Source organism: Chiloscyllium plagiosum, chromosome 17, assembly GCF_004010195.1.
Source record: "Chiloscyllium plagiosum isolate BGI_BamShark_2017 chromosome 17, ASM401019v2, whole genome shotgun sequence".
Classification (NCBI taxonomy): domain Eukaryota; kingdom Metazoa; phylum Chordata; class Chondrichthyes; order Orectolobiformes; family Hemiscylliidae; genus Chiloscyllium; species Chiloscyllium plagiosum.
In genome coordinates this window covers 26,143,668-26,169,087 of record NC_057726.1, presented here as the reverse complement: position 1 = coordinate 26,169,087, position 25,420 = coordinate 26,143,668, and the positions used below count along the sequence as shown (strand labels likewise).

At 39.8% G+C, this 25,420-nt stretch overlaps 1 protein-coding gene across 6 annotated transcripts in view; it reads right to left on the bottom strand.

The window, feature by feature from the left end:
- The window catches only part of LOC122558290 (polyamine-modulated factor 1-binding protein 1), a 488,574-nt gene that overhangs the window by 170,431 nt on the left and 292,723 nt on the right, over positions 1-25,420 (bottom strand). For all 6 annotated transcript variants that reach the window (XM_043706693.1, XM_043706694.1, XM_043706696.1 and 3 more), the window contains 3 exons: positions 15,571-15,693; positions 3,724-3,850; positions 524-681 (listed from right to left, as the gene is read on the bottom strand). In XM_043706693.1, the coding sequence (XP_043562628.1) occupies positions 524-681; positions 3,724-3,850; positions 15,571-15,693 (408 nt within the window). The remainder of the gene's footprint in view (positions 1-523; positions 682-3,723; positions 3,851-15,570; positions 15,694-25,420) is intronic.

Genomic DNA, 25,420 nt, shown 5'->3' with positions numbered 1-25,420 from the left:
ATCTGTTAATTTTGTTTGACTGAAAAAACACCCATTTTATTAAATTTGTAGTTAATTATAAATGAGAAACCTTTAAGACTGCAAATTAGTCACAAATTTGCCTCAAGCTAGTATCAGTTTTGACCAATGTTAATGCTAAATTGCTAATGACTTTTTCCACACCATTAGATAAGCAATCAATTTGCTAGCCAGCAGAGGCTGGATTAAAGTAATTCTCAGAAGAATACACTACATATTGATAGGGACTGTAGAAGCCAGAATAAAATGTAGGTATTGCAGAAACTAGAATATTAAGAACACACCAGCGTAATCAGAATTACTCCCTTCAATAAGATATGGTGTGGGAAATCTGCCTTTGGAACAAAGACATTTTCAGTTATAACAATGAAATTCCATATTTTCTTCATGCAGTATTTCCTTCAATAAAGAAGTATTTCAAATCTATTATTTTCAATTTGTTCAATTAGTGCTTTGAAAGTATTGATATTGTGATATTATTAGCCTTACATCTTTAATTGCTCACCTGTTCTCGTTGGTTGTATAGTTTTTGACTGTTGCGGAGGTCATTTTCCAGTTGAGTGATCTGCAGTCCCAGTTTGGCTGACTCCATTTGGTGTTTTTGCAACTCAGAGGCTAGATCAAGTTGAAGACCTTGGACAACATTCTCTAAGCGGGCTACATCTTTAGGGAAGATTTTAAGTTCAAAATGTTATTGGAATTTATCAAAGAATTTGGTGACATTTAATAATGAACCAATTGTGCCGTTCCACACCATCGTGACACAAATAGAGCAGGTAACAAAGGACGGGGCCAAGGATCAATCAGAGGGTTCAACAGAAAGAGATCAATCAAGGATACTGTCTATAGCATGGTAAAATGTTTAATCAGTTTGACGTTCTGCAAGTTAGTATAGGATACGAATATAACTGTCAAACTGTGACTTTTGCACTTAACATAGGAACGTGGATTTTTCTAGCACATTTGCACGTTTGCAATAAGCTTCCTAACCATACTTATTTATTGACTTGACTTTGCATTTCTTCATGGAATATAGGCATATAAACTAGAAAACAGGAGCAAGAATTAGGCCTTTGAGGCTGCTCCACCATTCAAATTGATCATGGCTGTTCCTCTCCCTCAATGTCTTATTCCTGCTTTCTCCTGTACCTTTGATGCCTTAAATGTCTTAAAATTTATCAATTTCTTTCTTGACTATATTCATTGACTCAGCCTCAGCACTCTTCTGTGGTAGAGTGAAGGAGTTGTTCCGCATCTCAGTGCTAAATGGTCTAACTGACATCCTGAGATTTTGACCCCTCATTCTAGACTCCATAACCAAGGAAAACATTCTCCTTGCATCTAGTCTTTCCAGATATGTTAGAATTTTATATGTTTCAATCAAATCCCCTGTCATCCTTCGAAACTTTTGTATATTGAGACACAGTTGAACAATCTCTCTTCATGGGACAGTCCTACTATCCTTGGTATCAGCCTGGTGAACATCCACTGCAGTCCCCCTAACGGCATGTAAATTCTTTCTTAGGAGGAGAGAAAAACCTGCACACAATATTTAATACTCAAGAGGTCGTCTTAACAAGGCCCTGTATAACGGTAATAAAACTTCTCTACTTCTGAATTAAAATCCTCTTGCAATGAAGGCCAATAAACCATTTGATTTCCTGATAGGCACCTGCCTGTTTCATTGTCTAGATTAGAGTGGTGCTAGAAAAGCACAGCAGGTCAGGCAGCATCTGAGGAGCAGGAAAATCGACGTTTCGGGCAAAAGCCCTTCATCAGGAATACTTTCATTGACTGGTGTACAAAGACACCTAGATCCCTTTGAGCATCCACAATTTATCACCATTTAAATGGTATTCTGCCTTTCTATTTTTCACGAGGAAATATGTAACTTCACATTTTGCCACACTGTACTGCATCTGCCAAGTGTTTGCCCAATCACTCAAGGTCTCTAAATTAGTTTGAAGTCTCCTTGCATCCAGCATTAATAAATGGAAGGTCACATGTGTCACATATCAATATGTATAAGGTATTAAAGGTTACAAGTGAAGAAGCCCTATTGACTCAGTATTCTGCTCAAAGCTGTTGCTGAAAGGTCATTAGGCACACTGGGCACAGATTTATTGCATGTTCAGGAACAGCATGCACCCTCAGGCTCATCTGCTGGTGTTTGAATTCCCAGAGGCCTGTTACAAAAGTCTGGAATTGCATTCCCCTCGCTGGAATGAATTAAGGCACAGTAACCACTCTTGTGCTCCACCCAGTGAGTATGCGCTGCCAACTGACATTCTCATCCATCTCAATCCAGGTTTGCTTGGCTTGAAAAAGCAGTTTTGTTCTGTCGTCCTCTGGAAAAAGAACATTCCTGTTCTTTCTCACAGAGTCAAGGCAAACCTTCAGGACAGTATCTGCAAAGTATGTGGCAGTGGTAGGCTGATTTCCTGTCCTCTGCCTTTCCTGCAAATGAAACTTGAGCACTAGTAATGGATGCCATTCTGAGCTTAGATTGGGCGGCTCTCCCTCCTCTAGCTCTGGCCCTCTTTCATTAATTTGTCATCCAACCCACCTCAAGCAAATAGTAGGTCAGCCCCAAGAAAATCAAGACCCCTCACTGTTGCATGTCAAAAAGTCCCAACATCCTTTTTCAGAACCCATTAAACCTGCCTCTGTTCTACTGAGTAATTCAAGCATTTTCTGTTTCCAAAATTTATTTTTTAAAGTTTAATTACGTTAGGTAACATGGCAAAGTAGAAATCACATTGAAAGAGTTGATTGTAACATTACATGCTCTGTGGAAAATAGCTGGCTAAGCAGTTAATAATGAACAGGTAGAGTATCAGAGAGGTAAAAACAATGACTGCAGATGCTGGAAACCAGATTCTGGATCAGTGGTGCTGGAAGAGCACAGCAATTCAGGCAGCATCCGAGGACAGGCAAAATCGACGTTTCGGGCAAAAGCCCTCCATCAGGAATAAAGGCAGAGAGCCTGAAACATGGAGAGGAAATCCACATTGATGCCCTGGGGTTGAAGTGTTCCGAGGCGGAAGATGAGGCGTTCTTCCTCCTCAGGTCAACGTTCTGACCAACCATGATATTAATCTGCAGAGTTTTGCAACTTGGAGTAGGAGATGGATAAATACATGACCCTCCTGCCAGTTTTAAGCAAATTAGTTATATATTCCAAAAACAAACATAGGCATCCAATTTCAGCCCAACTATTCTGAAGCAATTCTAAGTAGGGAAACCATATGTCCTGCTTGGCAGACGCAGATCAATAGCTGATATGAAGACACAGGTGAGACCAAAACCTAGCTTTGTGGAGAAAGAAGGACCAAGAATGCAAGTCCCTGACCACAAGGGAAGCTGTGGATGACCCTTCCTCAGACTCAGGAATCTCAGAAACCAGCAAACTAATGTGGATCTGAGTGTTGTGGATCTGGTGGGAGTTGCTCTCCTTCCTCTTCATGGTCAATCTGAACAGAAAGTCAACTGGGTAGCATTTAAATATAGCCTGGCAGATAAAATTGAACTGATCTCCTGCTGCCCCTTCCAGTAGGAAATCAACTCAACAGACAGGTTTTCTGCCAAAAAGCACACTTGGAATTAAAACCTGTCCCATAATCTTTCAAATATCTTTCACTCTATGCAACAAAAAATTAAACAATGGACATAAAATATGAACACATTATCAATTATAATATTTACCTTTAATACCATCATTCTTCTGTTCTGTAACAGTGGTTAACTGTGCTTTCATCTTGTGTATCATTTCCTGATAATTACTGATTTCCTGTGCAAATTCAGAACTCTGAACATTGACTTGTGCAAAATCCTGGAAGTACAAATATTAAAACAAAGAGAATGATTTATTCAGCCACATGAATAAACCATTTCATGTAATGCCCCATAAGTTTGGACAGAAACAATAATTCATCCATATTAAAAAAACACAAAATAGAACTGCAAATTAACTATAGTAATGGGGCAGGGAAGTACTTATTTCATCCTACTACACCATTGTACGACATGACTGCTGTTATAGAAAAATAATAGTCAACATTATCCTGTTCTATGTTTTCACAAGTGTATATTGGCACACAACTTGCTTCGGGAAAGATGGGTTATTTATCTATGTGGCAGAAACAACGTTACTTGTAGTGATTTTTATTGAGGATCTTAGCCATGAAAAAAATCTGTTTTAGGTAGATAGACTGGAAACTGAATGTCATTGGCTACCAATTTGGAAGCCAGTGCACTTCTGGGAATTTGGTACGTGATGGATATAACTGTATCTGGTAGATGGGTTCAACGCTTATTAAATGTAGGTTAGCAAAATGTAGGTTATTGATTAACCAACCAAATCAGGCGTTCAGAAATACGCAGAAAATAAACTCATGTGGCTTCAATGGACTAAGAAACAGATCCAACTTTTCAACAATTTGCCCTTTCTCTGCTGAATAAATAAAATCTTAAAAAGTGATTTGAGATGTTAAAGATGCAAGGCTGAATTGACACATAAATCAACTTTGTAGGAGAGATGGTGGAATAACAGTAATGTCTCTGGAATGGGAATCCAGAGCCCCAAGTTCATTGGCTGGGAACACGGGTTCAAATCCTATCACAGTAACTATTGGAATTTAAATTCAATTAATAAACCCAGAAAATAAAGCTGGTCACTGTAGTCAACCATGAAACCAGTTGTTGTTAAAACCCATTAAACTAATATCATGTGGAAGGAAATCTGCTGTCCTACCCAGTCTGGCATACATGTGACTATAGATCTGAGCAATGGAGTTAATTCTTAACTGCCATCTACAGTGGCCCTAGATCAAGGTCAACAAATGCGAGTAACACCTGCATTATAAGACAAAATAAAGAAAAAAAGCAAAATCTCATAAAGCAGCAACTGAACAGTGTCAGTAGGAGTTACCCTCTATGGACTTTGGATGATTGACATTGTGTGACAAAGTTGTTCGGCTTGTGATCTCTGACCTATTCAACATCTGTGCCTGGATGGAGCATGCTGAAGATTTTACAGGTTTTCAAACAAATATTTGTAATAGGTATGGAACTGTTACACATAATTCAATGGGGACCACTTCTATTTATTGCCATTACATGACTAAGTTCAGAATACGATGCATAGCTATACTAAGTTGCAGTATGTATTAATCTGAGGTGAATTAATGATAATAAAGAACAATAAATATTAGAATATTAAAGTAATTACTTAACATCTTTAACTTAGAATAAATGAAAAATATATTTTCTTCTTCTACTGATTTCAGAAAACTAGAGCAGAAATATTTATTTTAGCAAGTGTTTAGTATATGCCGTCATTTTCTAAGTTGCTAAATTTCAATCCGTAAGGGGCATGAGCTTATGTGTATGTACTTGAGTATTTTATATATTGGCATATTATATATTGAGCTGAAAATGTGCCAGGAATCTTACAGTGTAAAACATTCTGTGATTTGTTAATTTAGTACATTCAGAATGATGCATATTCAAAAGTGTCTAAAAAGCAGCACTGTTATTGATAATTCAGATGATATGATAAATTTGCAGTGTAATGCAGTTATATTTGGCAAAACTTAGATGTAGGCCAAATACTCATAACAAAAACAGGTACAAAATGAGCATGATGACCATGTAAATCCTTAGGTGAGCAAAGAAGGAGAAAACTGTTACAACATGGAGTAAACCCCCGTATAAGTTGCATGTGCATGCGTTTCTGGTACATAGATTTGAGGCATTAATGCATTAATTTGAATTTGATAGACTAGTACTCATCGTGAATTGCACTAGTACTATGGAAGTATACCATTGAGCAAGTGATTTTGAACTAACCTGATGTTGTTCCTGGTGACCTCCACATTTTATGAGAGTAGGGTACTGGAGTGGCAAGGGTGAGGTGGTCCAGTGCTTAATCAGAATGTTTCTTCTTGACTGGAATGCAGTGGTTCTTGAGTATGAGATTCTCAATGAAAGCCTCACAGGCCATTAATAGAGAAAGTAAGCAGAGACAAGAATGTTTCATTTCTATTAGAAAGGAGTGTACTACCTTTCTGCCAGAAAAGCATCATCTGAATTGGTTGAACGTGAAAATACTGTAATATGCCACTGTTGGACTGTGGGATGTGCTGGATACTAGATCCACAATATTTTGACTGGATGTTAGAGACTAGGGTAGCTGAGGCCACTAACGCTCTGAGGAGTGGGGTAGACCAGGCTGATGTTGAGCCCCAGGCAGATGATATGCCTCAAGAAATGTCATAAAGCAGCAGATGCTGTGTGAAGATAGTAGAGATTCCAGAGGCTGGCTGAACTCTGGCTCAGTTATGGAGGAGTCCATCTAGATATGTCTGCTGTCAAATCCCTCTTGGCTATGCATGTGGTCTCTTCCATTGAGAGACTTGCTTGCAATTGTGGTAAACTGCAACAGTGGAGGTTCCAGGTAAACCTTTATTTGGAAAAATGGTGTGGAATAGTCATCAGAAATGAACATTTATGAATATTTCCTGAACCTCTATGTCATTATGTCCTCTCTGTGACCTCTGCACAACTTTCCAGATGCTTCAGTTTCCTGTTTGTCTGAAGATGCTTTGCTCTCCACCATATCCTATTTGACCATGGCCCCTCCATTTTGCAGCACTTGCTTGTGCAAAACTGAGCAGGTCACCATGATCTGGGGTATCCTTACCAGGGAAACTCCCCCCCCCAGAGAGGTCCCAGCATCTAATGCTTATCTTCAAGCAACTTGTGGTCGGCCTGATTGTGGCTGGGGTTGTCTCAAATCTGGTAGTGTATTTCTCCACTGCCTTCACCCAAGGGTTCTTGTTTGGAGTCACAACCACCTCTTTAGTGGTCACTAAGGTTAGAACCCGATGGCGGGTGGAAAGGCCATCTGATCCTGGGGACTTGTCTGGCTTTAGTTTTCCAGTATCCCTTATGAGGTGATGATGATAGTTACAAGTCCCTTCTACCTATTCACCTCTTGATTTTCAAGGACAGAATCTGTCCAGTCTCTGAACAAAGTTGACCATGGTGAGAAAATTGGGTAAGACTCTTAATGAGACATGTTGAGATCAAAAAGTCCCATTTTCCAACAAATTTTGAATTGCTAAATATAATTTTCACTATATTGCACATCATCACCCTCATTATCACTTAATTTCACCTCATTATTATGCAGTTTTCCATTCGCTCACACATCAGATAGCAACTATACTCTAGGAATGCTTTGTACATGGCAGGTACTCATGTAACTTAGCCAACGTTGTCTATCTTATACGCTGCAGGCAAGGATGCCCTGAGGCATGGTACATTGGGGAAACCGAGCAAACGCTACGACAATGGATGAATGGGCACCGCACAACAATCAACAGACAGGAGTGTTCCCTCCCAGTTGGGGAACACTTCAGTGGTCCAGGACATTCGACCTTGGACCTTCGGGTGACCATCCTCCAGGGCGGACTTCGGGACAGGTAGCAGCGAAAAGTGGCCGAGCAGAGGCTGATAGCTAAGTTTGGTACCCAGAGGGAGGGCCTCAACCGGGACCTTGGGTTCATGTCACATTACAGGTGACCACCATTGCACTATACACATGCACAGACACTCCTACATACACACACTCTCACACACACACAGGCACTCCTGTACACACATACACACGGACACACATATACACAGACGCGCACACAGACACCCACACACACCCTTACAGACACACACACTCCCACACTCACACATGCACCCCCTCACAGACTTAAGACACTCTACACTCACTACACACACAAATACACTTTTTCACACTCATAACCCCCAACCCAGACAGACAGACAGACAGACAGACAAAGACCCACATGCACATATATATTTTGTGGGGTGAATTTGTACTTGCAGGGTTACATCGTACATTGCTCAAAAACTGCATGCATTCATGTAGAACTCTGAGCTCAAAAACTGCATGAATTCATGTAAAACTCCGTTATCTCACTTTTTAGATGAGAATCAATCTAAACGTCATGGCATAGACAGAGAACACAGGGGGCTAACACCTTCAACATATTGTCAAGCTATCACCATTGTTAACAGCTAACCTGAGAATGCAACTTTTTAAAAAAAAGGTTTTGTGATTTACACATGAAAGAAGTGAAACTATCATGGTATTCAAACAGATGAAAGACTTGACAGACAATCAATTTTTCAATGTATAATTTCAGTTACATCACACTAAATTTTTGCTATAAATTCTGTTTTATAATTGAGCCCTCCACTATCACCTGATGAAGGAGCAATGCTCTGAAAGCTAGTGTGCTTTCAATTAAACGTGTTGGACTATAACCTGGGTGTTGTGTGATTTTTAACTAGGAATCCCTGATTTGGAAGTCAAAATGGTTACCCAGTGACTCTGTTGCTGATTCCTCCTCCAGACTGCCATCTTGGAAATCATAAAATTAAATCTTAGGGTACATTGCACAGTTAGCAACTGTTTGCACATCATATCCACAGACCATGACATTAGATACATACCAGCCTCACCGCATTATTGCGTACAGTTCTGCACTTCAATGCTGCAGTTTGGAGCACAGTGACAGCTCTCATTGCAATGCTGCTGCAAGGACACTTGCAGGGTATGGCAAGGGCAGACACACATCTTATGGATTTGACCAGGGTGAATCTCAGGCATCCTCACTTGCTCTTTTAGCGCTCACTCACTTTGAGCCCCACAACATCTCTGCTTTACCTTGCCCATGTGCCCTTTGCTCAGATCAGAACTAACAGGGTACTTCTGTTTTGCCTTGCCATGGCAGCAGATGCAAGGCCATGCAGCTTGTCATGGTTGTCAGCACTCCATAGTCAAAGGAATAAACGTGATGCTGTATGGAACCATGCGGTGTCAATGACATTTCTGCATCATGTGCCAGCTGTGTATATGCCACAAACACTCCCTGTACATCAACCATATGGCCAAGGTTTAAGAGCTAGTCCTCAGGTCAAGGCCCCTCAGGCAGGGGATGCAAGCACAGTAAGTCAAGGACAATAACCAATATAAATCCAGGGGCTTGGGCATGGTCAGTCGGCACTCCAGGAAGCCATTATCATAATTGTCTTCTTGTGGGAAGTGAGGAACCAAATATTGGGGATCCACCCACCACCTGTCTTTGTTCTTTCTGTCCTATTGTAGGCAGTTTTTGTATGGAATGAAACAAAGGAAAAGATTGAGTGAGATGAAAGCAGCTGGCATCGTTGTTAGTGTTGGTGCAGATCGTAAAAGAGGTGATGAGCTTTTCTGAATGAGTAGGAATGCAGAGGCCACACAGGTTTAGTAATCTGGGGGAACTGGGTGGGTGAAACTGTGTGAGGCTTCATACTATATGCAATCATGGTAATTTTGGAGCATGAGACTTGGGGAAGCAGAGATAGAATGAGTGTGGGTACCAAAAAGAAGATAGTAGTACTTACCTTCATGGAATGGAAAACAACCTTCTTCCTTTACTGCTGTGTATTCCTTGAGGCTGTGATGACTACACTGGCCCTGATGATAACATTGAACGAGGCTGGCAAGGTGCCATGGCCTCCACCTCTTTGGAGAAGACGATGATCCTCCACTTCATCACCCCACCAATCAGGACCTCAAGGTGCTAGTTCATAAAGTGGGGTGTTAATTTATCCTTACCTGCCATATCTGGACAAATGTCATAAACATTGCTGGGCAGCTCAAGATTGTCATCATGTGCCTGGATGAAAAAGGGCCTTCTAAAAAGTTGCTGGTACTAGGAATCCCAGCAGTGACAAAATATGTTGGTGCAGGCTTGGAGGATGGAAAGGCCTGTTCCTGTACTGTATCTTTCTTTGTTTTTAGTTCAGTGATGTATTTATGACTTCGGCGAGTGGCAGAATTGGATAACAATGGATGAGTGTGACACTATAGGAATGTGGTACTTAGTTAATAAGGCATGTTTAGGATGCTAGCAGGAAAAAACTTATTAGGCCTCATTAGAAAAAAACCTCCATGCAAGTGTACAAAAATGACAATTAGCCAATTTCTCATAGGATTCAGCATCAGCTCTCTTTGGGAATTCTTCTAAGTCCTCTACAGTGAATACTTTTTCAACATCTACTCCATTTTTTTGTTTTTCATAATCAATTCCTCAGATCTATTCTCTAGAGGAGCAACACAAACTATATTTGTTCTTTCTCCATTTATATATTTGTAGAAATTCTTACTATTTGTTTTGTATTGCTAGATAGCTTTCTCTCATACTCTATTTTCTTCCTTTCTTTAGTCATTCTTTGCTGGTTCTTAATACTGACCAACCACTAATCTTTTCAGATTTAATTATCTTTCACTTCCTTATTTGGATATAAATGATGTGGCTTTCTCAACAAGTCTTTCCTTCTCACAGGGATAAAACTTTGTTGAGAATTATTAAATAATGTCTAAAATGTTTGTGATTGCATCTCTAGTGTTCTACTTTTTGTAGCTGCCCAGTTCATTTAGATTTGTCTAAGTGCCTTTATAATTACTGAATTCAGGTTCAAAGGGTACTCTTAGACTCAAACTTCTCTTCTTAAAATTGGTTTTGAAATTTTATAATGTATATGATTGCTGTCATTTTGAGGCTCCTTTACTATGAAGTTATTGATTAATTGTGTCTCAATGTTCATTACTAGGTTTGGTTAGATTTAGAATGTATTGCTTTAAAAAAATTGTCCTGAATACACTATATGAACTTATTTTCTACATTACCTCGATTAGTCTAATTCATTTACATGTAATTAAAGTCATGCATGATAATTCCAATTGTTTTTACATGTCCAATTTATTTATTTCTGTATACACTGCTCCATGATTTGGAGGGCCTATAAACTACTTTCACAGGTGAATTCTTGCCTTTCCTATTTCCTATCTCTGTGCAAACTGATTTTACATCTTGATCTTTAAAGCTTAGTTCAACTCTCTGTACTGTACTAATAACATACCTAATCCAAAGAGAGCTACCCCAATATCTCTTACTATCTTACCTTTAAGAAATGTCAAACATTCTTCAATATTTAGCTCCCAACCTCTTTCAACCTGCAACTATCTATATAATGGCTGTCAGGTCGTATTTCTTTATTATCTTTGTCGATTTGTGTTTATACAACAGTTTCTTGCCTGCACTGCAGCCTGCTTATCATTCCCTCTGAGGGCTTTTCAGTGGACAATGCATATGGTGGGTGTTCTGCCAGTCTTAAGGCCACTCTCCCAGTTGTTTCCTCCAACCATCCTTTCATTGGATCCAACTGTCAGTTAGATGACACTGTAAAGGCTCAACTCCAAAGTCCTGGTACCTGAACTCACCGTGTGAAATGTTCCTTTCACACTACTCAGCCTTTTTTTAGATTAGATTAGATTAGATTACATACAGTGTGGAAACAGGCCCTTTGGCCCAACAAGTCCACACTGACCCGCCGAAGCGTAACCCACCCATTCCCGTACATTTACCCCTTTACCTAACACTACGGGCAATTTTAGCATGGCCAATTCACCTGACGTGCACATCTTTGGACTGTGGGAGGAAACCGGAGCACCCGGAAACCCACGCAGACACGGGGAGAACGTGCAAACTCCACACGGTCAGTCGCCTGAGGTGGGAATTGAACCCGGATCTCTGGCGCTGTGAGGCAGCAGTGCTAACCACTGTGCCACCGTGCCGCCCACTGTGCCACCGTGTCTGACCCTATCTATGTGGAGCACTGATCTGAACAGCTGAACTTGCTGCCTGTTTGCCATGTTGACATAACTGCTTGGTGCACTGATGCTGCGTGACCCCAGTCCATAATTACAAATTGACATGGGCCAAAATAACAATCAATTTTTACTTAAATGGCAATAAGTGAGTGACTGCCTTTGACATTAAGGCTTGTTAGAGACAAAAAAAATGGCAGATGCTGGAATCTAAGGTAGACAAGTAGGAGGCTGGGAGAACACAGCAAGCCAGGCAGCCTCAGAAGGTGGAGAAGTTGACATTTTGGGTGTAACCCTTCTTCAGCTCCTGTAGCTGCCTGGCTTTCTGTGTTCTCCCAGTCTCCTGCTTGTCTACCTTTGACATCAAGGCAGCATTTGACTAAATGTGGCATAAAGAGCCTTAGCAAAGCTATTCAGTGAGGACTTAGACGAAAGACTGTCTACTGGTTGAAGTCATACCTAGCATGAAGGAAGATGGTTGTGGTTGTCAGAGGTCAGAGCTGAAGATGTGTTGCTGGAAAGGCGCAGCGGTCAGGCAGCATCCAAGGAGCAGGAGAATCGACGTTTTGGGCATGAGCCCTTCTTCAGGAATCGGGCTCATGCCCGGAACGTCGATTCTCCTGCTCCTTGGATGCTGCCTGACCTGCTGCGCCTTTCCAGCAACACATTTTCAGCTCTGATCTCCAGCATCTGCAGTCCTCACTTTCTCCTAGTTGTCAGAGGTCAGTCATCTCATTTCCAAAATATTTCACAGGAATTCATCAGTGTAATCTCCCTCCATTGTAATGACCTACAAGGTTAGAAATGGTCATGTGCATCATCCGTGAACAATGTTCAGACCTTTGTAACGCTTCAGATATTGAAGCAGTCTATGTCCGAATGCAGCAAGACTTGGAAAATGTTCAGGTTTGTGCTGACAATTAGAAATGGGTAATAAAGACTGGCCCAGCTGGTTACTCCCATTTTCCCAGAATGAATGGGAAAAGAATGCTTATTTTCATCACCATGAACTGTTCTCACAAGAATTGCAATCTGCTCTTTCTAAAATGGGTTCCAAGTGTGAAGATGTCAAAATGTTATTTCAACTGTGCCCAAAGAATTTTACACATCCCACTCTCCCCCTGCCTCCAAGGGGATCCTCAAAGGGGTCAGAAAATGATGGCCCGAGTAACAGAGAAAGGTGAAAAGAAATTGTTTTAGGATATGCATACTGTGCACAGGCCTATTGATATTAAACAATAGATTTGGGTAAATGTTGCCACTCCATATGTAAAAGAGTTTACCAGTTTTATAAACTGTTTAGAAAAGCATTATAAAATGTGTGAAAATGGACACTGCTCTATAGAAACTTCAGTTAGCTGAAGAAGGGCATGTTATTCAATTATATTCAAAGTTGATAAAGCAATAAGAATGTAACACCACCTAAATAGTGGATAGTGAATCATTTACAATGCTAAGACTATTGTGTATGGAACTATTTGCAGACTGTCACATTCCACTCCATATGTGGTTCAGTTGAAAACAATAAATTAATTACTTAAAGTAAAACCATCAGCTTTGCAAGATTTGAAATCCATCGGTTCTACACATCAACATCATATTACATTGGATGGATTAATCATTCATTTTTAAAAGCAATAAGTTTTATTAAATAAAAACAATATCCAAACTGTAAAGAAATAACTGAATGAATAACAATAATTTTTCAATCACGTATGTCTTAGAAAAGTCTTATTTCTTTCTGTAATTCTATTTAGACTTACTTATTTCTTAGCCATCAATCAATTAAAGAACATGCAACTCTGACTGAAAATGACTTTGTTATTTTAAAGGGGTGCTAAACACCAATTACAATTTTAGAAAGAAAACAATCCACCTAGTAGAATGGAGGTGAAGGGGGTGATATGTGAGACGCACATGAGAAGGCATAAAAATAGCTTGCAGTAGTGAGAAGCACAAATGAATCAAAATAGGGTGAAGGTAAGACTTCTATTAAATGTTGCAACACAACCTTGAAATGTAAATACCTTGATAGGGTTAAGGCAAGCTTGGATTCCAATTGGTGGTGCTAAGCATTATCAAATGGTGGAAGCTGTTTCCTGAGCATAAACAGCAAATACAGACAGGAAACATGATAGTGCCTTTGCTACTTGAGGAGGAAGACAGACATTGCCTTGGAAGGCCAGCAGACTCACAAAAGTGGCCAAATTGAAAGCTAATGCACAAGATCCTGCAATTACCTGCTTTAAAACAAAATGTTTAATTTCTGTCTGTTTTGAACCTGATGTCTGCACTAATATGCAGACTGTTCAGGTTTGGCAATGCATGAACTGAAAATTACCTTCTTATTCTCCCCAGCCTGTTAACAAGCTCCTCAAGGAGCTTAACAGGTCCTTAATTAGAGAGGAGTGGGATTCCTGATCTCCCCCTATTTTAAATATTGTGTTGTATAGTGGAGTTTGCATGATGTAGCCCTGCCCCCTGGGATTGCGTGTTTGAAATCGCACCAACAGCCAGAGCTGCCTCCACTGGCAAATAAATATCAAACACCATGAATAGTAACAAATAAAGATTTGGAATCCACTACAAATAATAAATTATTTGTGAGAACTCTGAAGAAAAAGTGGCAGCAATTTCTTTCAGCCTAAAATCTACATTGGGTTTCTGCCATTGTCGTAGATGATGCTGATTCTTTTTGCTACTATTACTTTTTCCTTGAGTCAGAAGTGTGAATGGACTTGGAAGTGGAAGGATTCATGAAATATTCATAATCTAGATTGCCCTCAGATGCATAGATTTTATAATTAAAAAAGAACTGATGTGCGGATCTTCATTGAGAGCTCTTTGCAAAGCCTGGCACATTGGGAACATCATGTTTATTGCTTTTGAAATTCTGCTATAGGATTCTGGAGCACAAACACCTAATGTATTTCTTTGACATCATTCTCTCTGTTATTTTATGTCAAGTCGCCAACCTATGTACCATCCATGAAATAGTGGAGATTTGAGACAAATGTAAATTTAAAGAATACTGTAATTGTGAAAAATCTTAGTAATGTTGAAATAAAGTTGTAAATAAAGAGTTTATGATTTAAGGAGTGTGATTTATACATTAAAATATAGTTTATTTTTGAGTTTGGATTTCAAATTAATGGCATATGGGTGTTTGTCTATTTTTTGTGAAGGGGTTTAACAATTAACTGGATCAGTCGTTTCAGAACTAAGATTTTAAAACCAGTATGTATCAAAGAGCAGGTGATTTGAAGGCTTTCTGCGAGTTAGTAGTAGTTTACGACAGGAGAAAAACACTTAGTAATAGATTAGCAAAAGCTAAATGAGCAAGATTTTTTATATTAGTTAAAAACTTTTGAGAACAATTTAAAGGAGACTTTACTTTGTCGTGTGTTTTGAAATCTTTCAAACTGCATTACATTTAGATAATTAGTTTTTAAAAAATTGTATAATAAATATCTTTTTCATGCCAAATGCATGATTAATGACATGAGCAGCAGAGAATTCTGTGAAAAAAGTGGTCAGGACTCATGGAGGAAGACTTGCCATGAAACTCCCTGAAAAGGAAACTTGGTCAAAATATGTGAAAGTATAGCCTAAAAATATTGTGTAAATTTTCATGTAGTCAGAAAAGATTTTTTCCTTTACTGTAATATGACAATCTCTCAAGCAGATGTGTGGTTTTGAATTCTATTTTGTATTTCATAAGTTACTGGGAGTTCTTCTTTTGGAGCTAATGTACGGAACAATGTCAAACAAGCATTACTCTGCAATGGATGAGAAAAATAAATAAATTGTCATACTTTCTTTAATTGGTCAAGTTGAGCAGTCTGGAGATTGTAATCTGTATCGGAATGGAAGTGTGTGGCTTTGTAGGAGGTAAAATCTGTTTGGAGTTTTACAAGCGACTCTTCCCATCCAATAACCTGGAATGAAAATAACTTCATTTTAGAAAGAGAACACACTTGAAATTTGAAGTATCTTAAAAAAGCAATTATATGCACCTTATTTTCCTTTATTTTTATTTGTTGCCAATATTTTCATTGAAATATTTTGCAGTATTCTGACAATGCATCTGCTTGGTGCTTTGGGTTGAGGAAATACACTTATTTTTCTTTAATTTGTTCATGGGATGTGGGCATCTTGTGCTAGGTCAGCACTTAGTGCCCATTCATAATTGCTCAGAGGGCAGTTAAAAGTGATCCAGATTGTGGTGGGTATGGAGTTATGTGTCGGCCACATCATGTGAGGTTGCCAAACTTAGTATATCAATGAATCAGTTGGATTTTTATACAATGAAACTGTGGTTGCATGATCACCATTAGGACAGATTTTTTTGAATTCTAATTTCACCATCTGCCAAGGTGGAATTCAAACCCATGTCTCTGGCACATTAACCTGAGCTTCTGGATTACTAGTTCAGTGACATTTCACAACAACACCACCTCCTTTGGGGTATATAATTAAAGACATGTATAGCCAGAAATTGTGTGCAGTTATTGAAAGGAAAAAACAGCACAAATATGCCTTGGAAGAAATTTGCTGTCAGTGCATTTTCCCAGGCATATATGATTACGGTTTCATTATTTTCAAGATGGTGATGTAGTGATAATATAATGAACTAGCAATCCAGAGGGTCAGAATGAGGATACGGGTTCAAATGGCACCATGGTAGCTATTTAGGCAATTTGGGTTGGGCAACAATTGATGCCTTCTTGGTGGTGCCTACATCCAATGAACACAAAAAAGGCACTTTTCTTTTAGCCTTTTTTTCCCTTCCTCATTGCTCAGGGACTGTGACAACTTTACGTTTCCTTTTAGACAGTTGAAAATGTGCAGGATGGATTTTGGACAAAGAAAAACACCTTATTATAGAATAGAGTAGAATATCCTTTCTTGTCACGTGTACTCCTTCGTAGCTGCACAGTGAAAAGCTTTCACAATGTCTGCCTTCTTATGGTGACATCTTAGGTACAAGTACTGAGGTACAATCTTGGATACAACAGAGGAACAAAAGTACTTTTACAGAATTTAAAGATATGTGAGAAATAAAACATCACTAAGGGTTGACATTACAGTAAGATAAGAAATTTCAAACAAACATTAGAGTGTAGCAGCTCAACACACATGTGATCTTTCAAGGTGCCACAGAGTAGATTTTATCTCTAATTTTTATTGGCGAAGTGGTGACCTGCCTTCTTGAACTGCTGCAGTACTTGGCATGTGGATGCATCCACAATGCTGGGTTTTGACCCAGAGCAAGTGAAGAAAGGCAATATAGTTCCAATTCAGGATGTTGTGAGTCTTGTAGATGGGAGTATTACCATGCATCTGCTGCCCTTGATCTTTTAAGTGGTAGATGTTGTGGGTTTGAAAGTTCCTTTGCAAGTGGTGCTTGATAGCACTGATAATGACCTCTTTTATCATTTTGGTGATGACCAAGAATAGACTGATAGAGTGGTAATTAGTCTGGTTAGATTTACCCTGCTTTTTGTGCAAAAAAAAAACCCACAACAATTTTTCACATTGGTAAGTCGATACCAGTGCTGGAACTGTGCTGAAACAGCTTGGTTGGGGGAATGGTTGATCTGGAATGTCATTAGTGCCTACAGCCTTTGCAGTATCTAAAATCTTCCAGCCATTTCTTGATATGGTGTTGAATAAATTGAATTGGCTAAAGCCTGGCAGTTGGATGCTGGGAATCTCAGAAGGAAGCCAAGACAGATTGTGCACTCCACACCTCTGAAGAAGGATGTCAATGTTTCAGCCTTCTCTTTTGCACTGAGAGGATGGTGATAGTTGTGGAATTTCTTATTCTTGTTTAATTGTCTGCCACCATTTAGAACTGGATGTCGGACAGCTGCAGAGCTTAAATCTGATCTGTTAATAATAACACAATGCTTCTGATATTTGGCATGCATGTAGTCCTGTTTTTGCTTCAGCAGAAGCACTTTACAGGACTATGTTAATCTCTTGCTTTGTTTGTACAGAAAAACTTCTAAATGCACATTCTTTGAGGAATAGAGTAGGAATTCAGATTATAGCCAACTAGCATGTACCTAAGCAATGTGCATTCAAGAGGTTGTGATTGAGGAAATGGGGAAAAAATTGGAAAGTTCAATGGTCACTCGTCCTGAGTCCTTACCTAATAATATATTCAGGTCTACTTGCTTACCTGCAAGCAGCCTATCTGCAACAAACCATAAGTCTGCTTTCCTAGACAAACTGGGATCGTTTGTCTGTTGTAGGACCACAATGTAAAGTCTAACACAAATAGGCAGAGCTTCCCCAATTCTACCTGTGTGATGACTCAACACCAGGATTGTTTACATTTCATCAGGTTGCAGGTAACATGCACTGGCACCTTGCCACTTTAATTGAATTGAGTCTAATGCTGAATTTGCCTTTGGGATCAAGGGAGGGTTGGTTAGTAGCCAGACCAATCTCTCCACTACCTTGTGGTCTGCTTTAGGTTCAAGTCAGACTTCTATCCCTTGGCACCAGTCACTGTACTTCTCCAATTAAGTTTAATTATACAATATACAGTACACATTATTAAACTAACCTGAGCTTCATTTTAAAGAACAAAATGAGTTTCTAATTGTTTACTATGCTTAGTCAACTCGGTAACCTGTCTGGTATTTGTCACAAAATGGTTAAGGGGAAAATAAAATGCAAGTTCAGATAGAACGTTTATAAATTCTTAAGTGAAAATTTTTTGGTCAGCTCATGATTAGATGTGGAGACTATTAAAGCTATTTCAGACGACTGTAACTAAATCAGCTTTTTTTGAGATGTTTTTTCTTTCAAATTTCTACTTGTTAGCTTAATAGTGAAGGTGTGGGGTTGATTAAATTATTTGGTACAGAAGCACAGGCTTTAACACTGCACACAATAAAGCAAACCATGCTGTGTCCAGGTAATCTAAAACTGTAAATCAAAACCAAGTAAGGTTGTAAAATCAATCTTTTCGTGTTACCTCCAGGGCAAACACAATTTATAAATGCACCATTCAGATAACCTCCAATGCAATGTTAACAAGGCCTTAATGTCACACCTGTCTTAAAATGCAGATAGCTTGCTTAAAAAACATGTAAAACAATTTTATTACTAAAACAAGAAAAATCAAACTTTGTCGTAAAACATGGTATTCCATAACTAATTGTATTTTAAACTTCAGTTATAAATAAAAATATTTCCATTAACATCATGATGGCCAAAGAACACAACTTAATCTGAGGGTTATTTCATTAATGAGAGAAAGCCAAATAAGCAGTGTGGTAAAATTTCACAGGAAGGGATATTTTCCTTAAGAGTAAGATGTAGTTATTTATCAGAATACTCTATATATGTGCAGTAGGGCAGAAATAGCGGCCAATATGGAGTTATTTGGGCTTAGACAATTATGCAATGATGTCTTAGTAGATATAGTCTGCTTCTTAAATGTGAAATCTGTTTTTGGAAAGAGTCTTTCCTTAAAATTACTAAAATAGATTTTCTAAATAAATGCAGTTTGTACAAAGAAATCTCTCTTTTGGGAAATGGAACAATGGAATGATTGAAATAAATTTCTTTGTAGATATGGAGGGAAGGAGGCAACAATTGGGATAACTCTTTCTTTAGTCTTAAGTATGTAAGCAGATCACTGGATTAAAATCTGCTGTAATGCTGCTACAAGAAATGCCTTATTTCAAAACAGATAGACTGAGGTCATTCTGGGCATGCACAAAATTCCCATCACTTGGCACAAACTGATAATAGTTTAGATAGATGAGAGTAATGAGAGTGACAATTGGAGAAAGTGACACATATGCTGTTCTTACTAGGTTGTGTTGAGGAAAATTGTGAGGACAGGTAAAGGAAGTTTCATTCAACACATTGTCTGTGTTTATCTAATTTGTGATGTGTGATGTGCAAATTGGATGCCAAAGGGTTTTTACAAATACAGTAAGGACAAAAGGATAACTAGGGAGAGATGGGACCCCTCAAAGATCAGCAAGGCGGCCTTTGTGCAGAGCCGCAGGAGATGGGGCAGATACTAAATGAGTATTTTGCATCAGTATTTTCTGTGGAAAAGGATATGGAAGATAAAAAAAGTAGCGAAATAGATGGTGACACCTTGCAAAATGTCCATATTACAGAACAGGAAGTGCAAGATGTCTTGAAACGCAATTATAAAGGTAGATAAATCCCCAAGTCCTGGTCCCTAGAACTCTGTGGGAAGCTAGAGAAGTGATTGCTGAGCTTCTTACTGAGATATTTGTATCATCGATAGTCACAGGTGAGGTTCCGGAAGATGGGAGGTTGGCTAATGTGGTGCCACTCTTTAAGAAGGCTGGTAAGGAGAAACCAGGGAACGATAGACCAGTGAGCCTGATATCGGTGGTGGGCAAGTTGTTGGACGGAATCCTGAGGGACAGGATGTACATGTATTTGGAAAGGCAAGGACTGATTAGGGATAGTCAACATGGCTTTGTGTGTGGGAATCATGTTTCACAAACTTGATTGAGTTTTTTGAAGAAGTAACAAAGAAGATTGATGAGGGCAGAGCGGTAGATGTGATCTGTATGGACTTCAGTAAGGCGTTCAACAAGGTTCCCCATGGGAGACTGATTAGCAAGGTTAGATCTCACGGAATAAAGGGAGAACAAGCCATTTGGATACAGAACTGGCTCAAAGTTAGAAGACAGAGGGTGGTGGTGGAGGGTTGTTGTTTTCGACTGGAGGCCTGTGACCAGTGGAATGCCACAAGGATTGGTGTTGGGTCCTCTACTATTTGTCATTTACATAAATGATTTGGAGGCGAGGTACAGTTAGTAAGTTTGCAGATGACACCAAAATCGGAGGTGTAGTGGACAGCGAAGAGGGTTACCTTAGATTACAATAGGATCTGGATTAGATGGGCCAATGGGCCGAGAAGTGGCAGATGGAGTTTAATTCAGATAAATGCGAGGTGCTGGATTTTGGGAAAGCAAATCTTAGCAGGACTTATACACTTAATGGTAAGGACCTAGAGAGTGTTGCTGAATAAAGAGACCTTGGAGTGCAGGTTCATAGCTCCTTGAAAGAGGAGTCGCAGGTAGAAAGGTTAGTGAAGAAGGTGTTTGGTATGCTTTCCTTTATTTGTCAGAGTATTGAGTACAGGAGTTGGGAGATCATGTTGCAGTTGTACAGGACATTGGTTAGGCCACTAGATTAGATTAGATTACTTACAGTATGGAAACAGGCCCTTCGGCCCAACAAGTCCACACCGCCCCGCCGAAGCGCAACCCACCCCTACCCCTACATTTACCCCTTACCTAACACTACGGGCAATTTAGCATGGCCAATTCACCTGACCTGCACATCTTTTGGATTGTGGGAGGAAACCGGAGCACCCGGTGGAAACCCACTGTTGGAATATTGCGTGCAATTCTGATCTCCTTCCTATTGCAAAGATGTTGTGAAACCTGAATGAGTTCAGAAAAGATTTACAAGAATGTTGCCAGGGTTGGAAGATTTGAGCTATGGAGAGAGGCTGAACAGGCTGAGGCTGTTTTCTCTGGAGCATTGGAGGCTGAGGGGTGACCTTAAAGAGGTTCACAAAATTATGAGGGGCATGGATAGGATAAATAGACAAAGACTTTTCCCTGGGTCAGGGAGTCCAGAACGAGAGGGCATAGGTTTAGAGTGAGAGGGGAAAGATATAAAAGGGACCTAAGGGGCAACCTTTTCATGCAGAGGGTGGTACGTGTATGGAATGAGCTGCCAGAGGAAGTGATGGAGGCTGGTACAATTGCAACATTTAAAAGGCATTTGGATGGGTATATGAATAGGAAGGGTTTGGAGGGATATGGGCCAGGTGCTGGCAGGTGGGACTAGATTGGGTTGGGATATCTGGTCGGCATGGACAGGTTGGTCCGAAGGGTCTGTTTCCATGCTGTATATCTCTATGACTCTGTATAAAGGGACTGATATTTCTCAATTACGCATCTATTGTCACATCTTAAAGACAATGTCAACTTCCATAACAATGTTAAAATCAAATTACTGCGGATGCTGGAATCTGAAACCAAAAGAGAAAATGCTGGAAAATCTCAGCAGGTCTGGCAGCATCTGTAAGGAGAGAAAAGAGCTGACGTTTCGAGTCTAACTCACCCGTTGTCAAAGTCCAACTTTGTTGTTGAGGGTGACATGGGTTGTGAGGTACAGTCTACTAGTTCAAGGACGCTGTCCTTGCTGATGGAGTTGGTGCTGTCTGTTGTTTGTGTCCTTGGTTCATTCAAAATGCCCTTTAACATACAGTAGCAAGATTTTACAGAATAATAGCGGATTGGTGCACCTTTAGCAAATTGTACAGTGACAGGAGTGACACTACTATAGAAGGAAAATAATGTGATAAGTAAATGCTGTACATCATTGAAGGACCAATTGGAGAAACAGGAAGTGCTTGCTGCGTCAGCTCTTTTCTCTCCTTACAGATGCTGCCAGACCTGCTGAGATTTTCCAGCATTTTCTCTTTTGGTTCCATCCCAATGTTTTCCTCTTTTTCTGGACAAAGCATTTGTCTTTTAACATGGTTAATATGGTATTCAACTGTGTCCTTAAAAATAATTTTTTTTCTATTTCCCCTCACATTTTTCCAATTTCCATATGATGTTCCATATATGTTTTGGCCACTCACTTAACATATTTGCATTCCTTCTCAATTCTTTATATCCTCCTCACTTTTCCTCACAAATGTTAGACTAACTGACATATAGTTTTCTGATTTCTGTGTCCTTCCTTTCTTGAAGAGCATTTGTTACATTTACAGTTTTTTGATCCATTGTGCTATAGCTTCACATTTGTTTAATTTCTGTTTGATGTGTAAACTTTATTTCTAAATTTAAGTTCCATCTCTTATATTCTCCCTGCAGTCAGCCAAGTGACCTGTCAAAGAACAGTATAACAGAATTTAAAGCAATGGGTGTCTGTGAGAGAAATGAATTATTGCTTGCTTGACTACTTTAAGCTAATAGTTGAGGTTAGAGGGATACAGAAATAATATGTCTGATAACTACCCCACTTCTGAATAACTGAAAATGGGCATCTCTGATAGCAAAGAGTGCCGTGCAGTTCCTCATCGCAGCAAGCACTTCCTGTTTCTCCAATTGGTCCTTCAATGATGTACAGCATTTACTTATCACATTATTTTCCTTCTATAGTAGTGTCACTCCTGTCACTGTACAATTTGCTAAAGGTGCACCAATCCGCTATTATTCTGTAAAATCTTGCTACTGTATGTTAAAGGGCATTTTGAATGAACCAAGGACACAAACAACAGACAGCACCAACTCCATCAGCAAGGACAGCGTCCTTGAACTAGTAGACTGTACCTCACAACCCATGTCACCTTCAACAACAAGACTTACAAACAAATCAATGGGACACCCATGGGATCACCAATATCAGATTTCTTGGCAGAAGCAGTTATGCAGAGGTTGGAATGAGCAGCCCTCCCCACTATCCAGCCCAAGCTTTGGACCTGCTATGTGGATGACACCTTTGTCATCAGGGAACAGAACAAATTAGAAGAAACCCACAAACACATAAACAATATCTTTACTGGTATAAACTTCACCAAAGAGGAAGAGAACAACAACAGATTCCCCTTCCGAGATATCACAGTAGGACAGAAATCGAAAGGAGGGCTGCAGACCAGCATCTACAGGAAAGCAACACACACAGACCAGATACTCAATCACAAGAGCAATCAGCCAACACCCACAAACGGAGCTGCATCAGGACATTATTTAAACGAGCCACAACACATGGCAACACGCAGGAACTACAAGATGCCAAAGAAAAACATGTATTCAACGTATTCAAGAACACGATAAGCACAGTCCGCTGATTCTTACACAGCAAACCTAAACAAGAAGACACAACATGCCCAGAGACACTAGCCACCCTGCCATACATCAAAGACATCTAGGAGTTGGCAACCAGACTACTCCAGCCCCTTGGCATCATGGTAGCTCACAAACTTACCAATGCACCGAAACAACTCTTGATGAATCTAAAGGACCATGCACCAACAACCAGCAGAACAAGAGTCATATACAAAATACCCTGCAAGGACTGCAACAAACATTACATCAGATAGACTGGCAGGAAACTAGCCACCAAGATACACGAGCACCAACTAGCTACCAAAGGCGTGACCAACAATCACTGGTATCCTTACACACAAACAATAAGGGACATCAGTTTGACTGGGACAATACATCTATCCTGGGACAGGCTTAACAAAGACATGCGCAGGAATTCCTCGAGACCTGGCATTGATTTGGACCCCATTTATCAACCTCACAGAAAAAGAACCAGAAGCGATATTACCCACCACAACAGAGCAAGACACATAAATAGAAAGTGGGACAGTCCACCAGCGCTTCAACGGAGGCTCACTGATGATGTTACCTAGCATGGTAACGAAACATCTGAGAACAAACCTTCCAGCTCAGCGAGTAAACTTACAACCTGGCATTCTAAATGTTATGATTGCTAGGGCCAACACCATTTTCTTTGCAAGAGCAAGTAGGGAGGCATTATAAATGCTGGCTTAGTCAACAATGTCCAGGTGCTATGAATGAATATATTTTTAAAAACTCCAAGATCTGTCTAGGAAGTGAGTTTCTATCTTCACTGCACACTGGCTTGCTCAATTACCAATAAGGTGCTCAAGTGAATTAAGTAATCATTTTCCTGGGCATCAGTTGAAGGGTTCCTAAAGATGTCTCAGGGATTGCCACTGTCTCCAAAGGGACCACTTACTGATTTTTCAAGATGATATTATCTGTGTGAGACTTGACTGCCATAGGATGAAGGCATCCTGAGACCTCTAAACTATCTTCCAGAGACATGCATGATAACCTTTCAGTGGTTGCATCCCATGTTGGAGTGAAACCCTTCCTGGCTGATGAATATTCCAGGATGGTATAAAGGCACCTTCATTGCCACACGTGTAATGCATGACTCACAATTCCTGTGGGAATTCAGCTTGAGCAGCAAATCTGAGAGCCCTTGCTTACTGACTGGCCTAATCAGTAGTGAATTGAACAGAATTGCCTGTCCTAGCAAACTTGGCACTTGTCACCTGGAAGTTGCAGGTTTTGGTAGCAAATTGTGAGATTTTAAAATATCACAGTGAAACCCTGGAAAGAATAGAGATGATGATGACTGCCACTAACAATCCATGCACAGCTAGCACACTAGGAAGGAGTTCTTCTTCCAGGAGGTTATAAATGTCAGCAACATCCCTATGGCAAAGTTGAAGCCTCCTGAGAATCTGGTGTTCAGTCAGGTTCAGAAGGCTGACCTTGTGCCTGTACAGTGTGCTTGGGAGTATCACCTCCTGAAAAGTAAAACCCTGTACCCATCTCCAGTGCAGATGGTTAAGGAGAAGACTGCTGCTGCCCGCTTGCTCCTTATTGGAGGTCTAAGCAAGAGCTATACTTGGCTCCCAAGCTGCTATGAAGGCTGAAATTGAATATCAAAGCTAAATTTCTCAAAGGTAACAGAAATAACCTCAAGTCTTGGAAATCATCTCCAAAACATCGAAAGCACATTCTCATTCGGCCTGTGTGAGAAATCTTTCATTAAGGTAAGCTGCCATGTCTCAGTATGTAAATA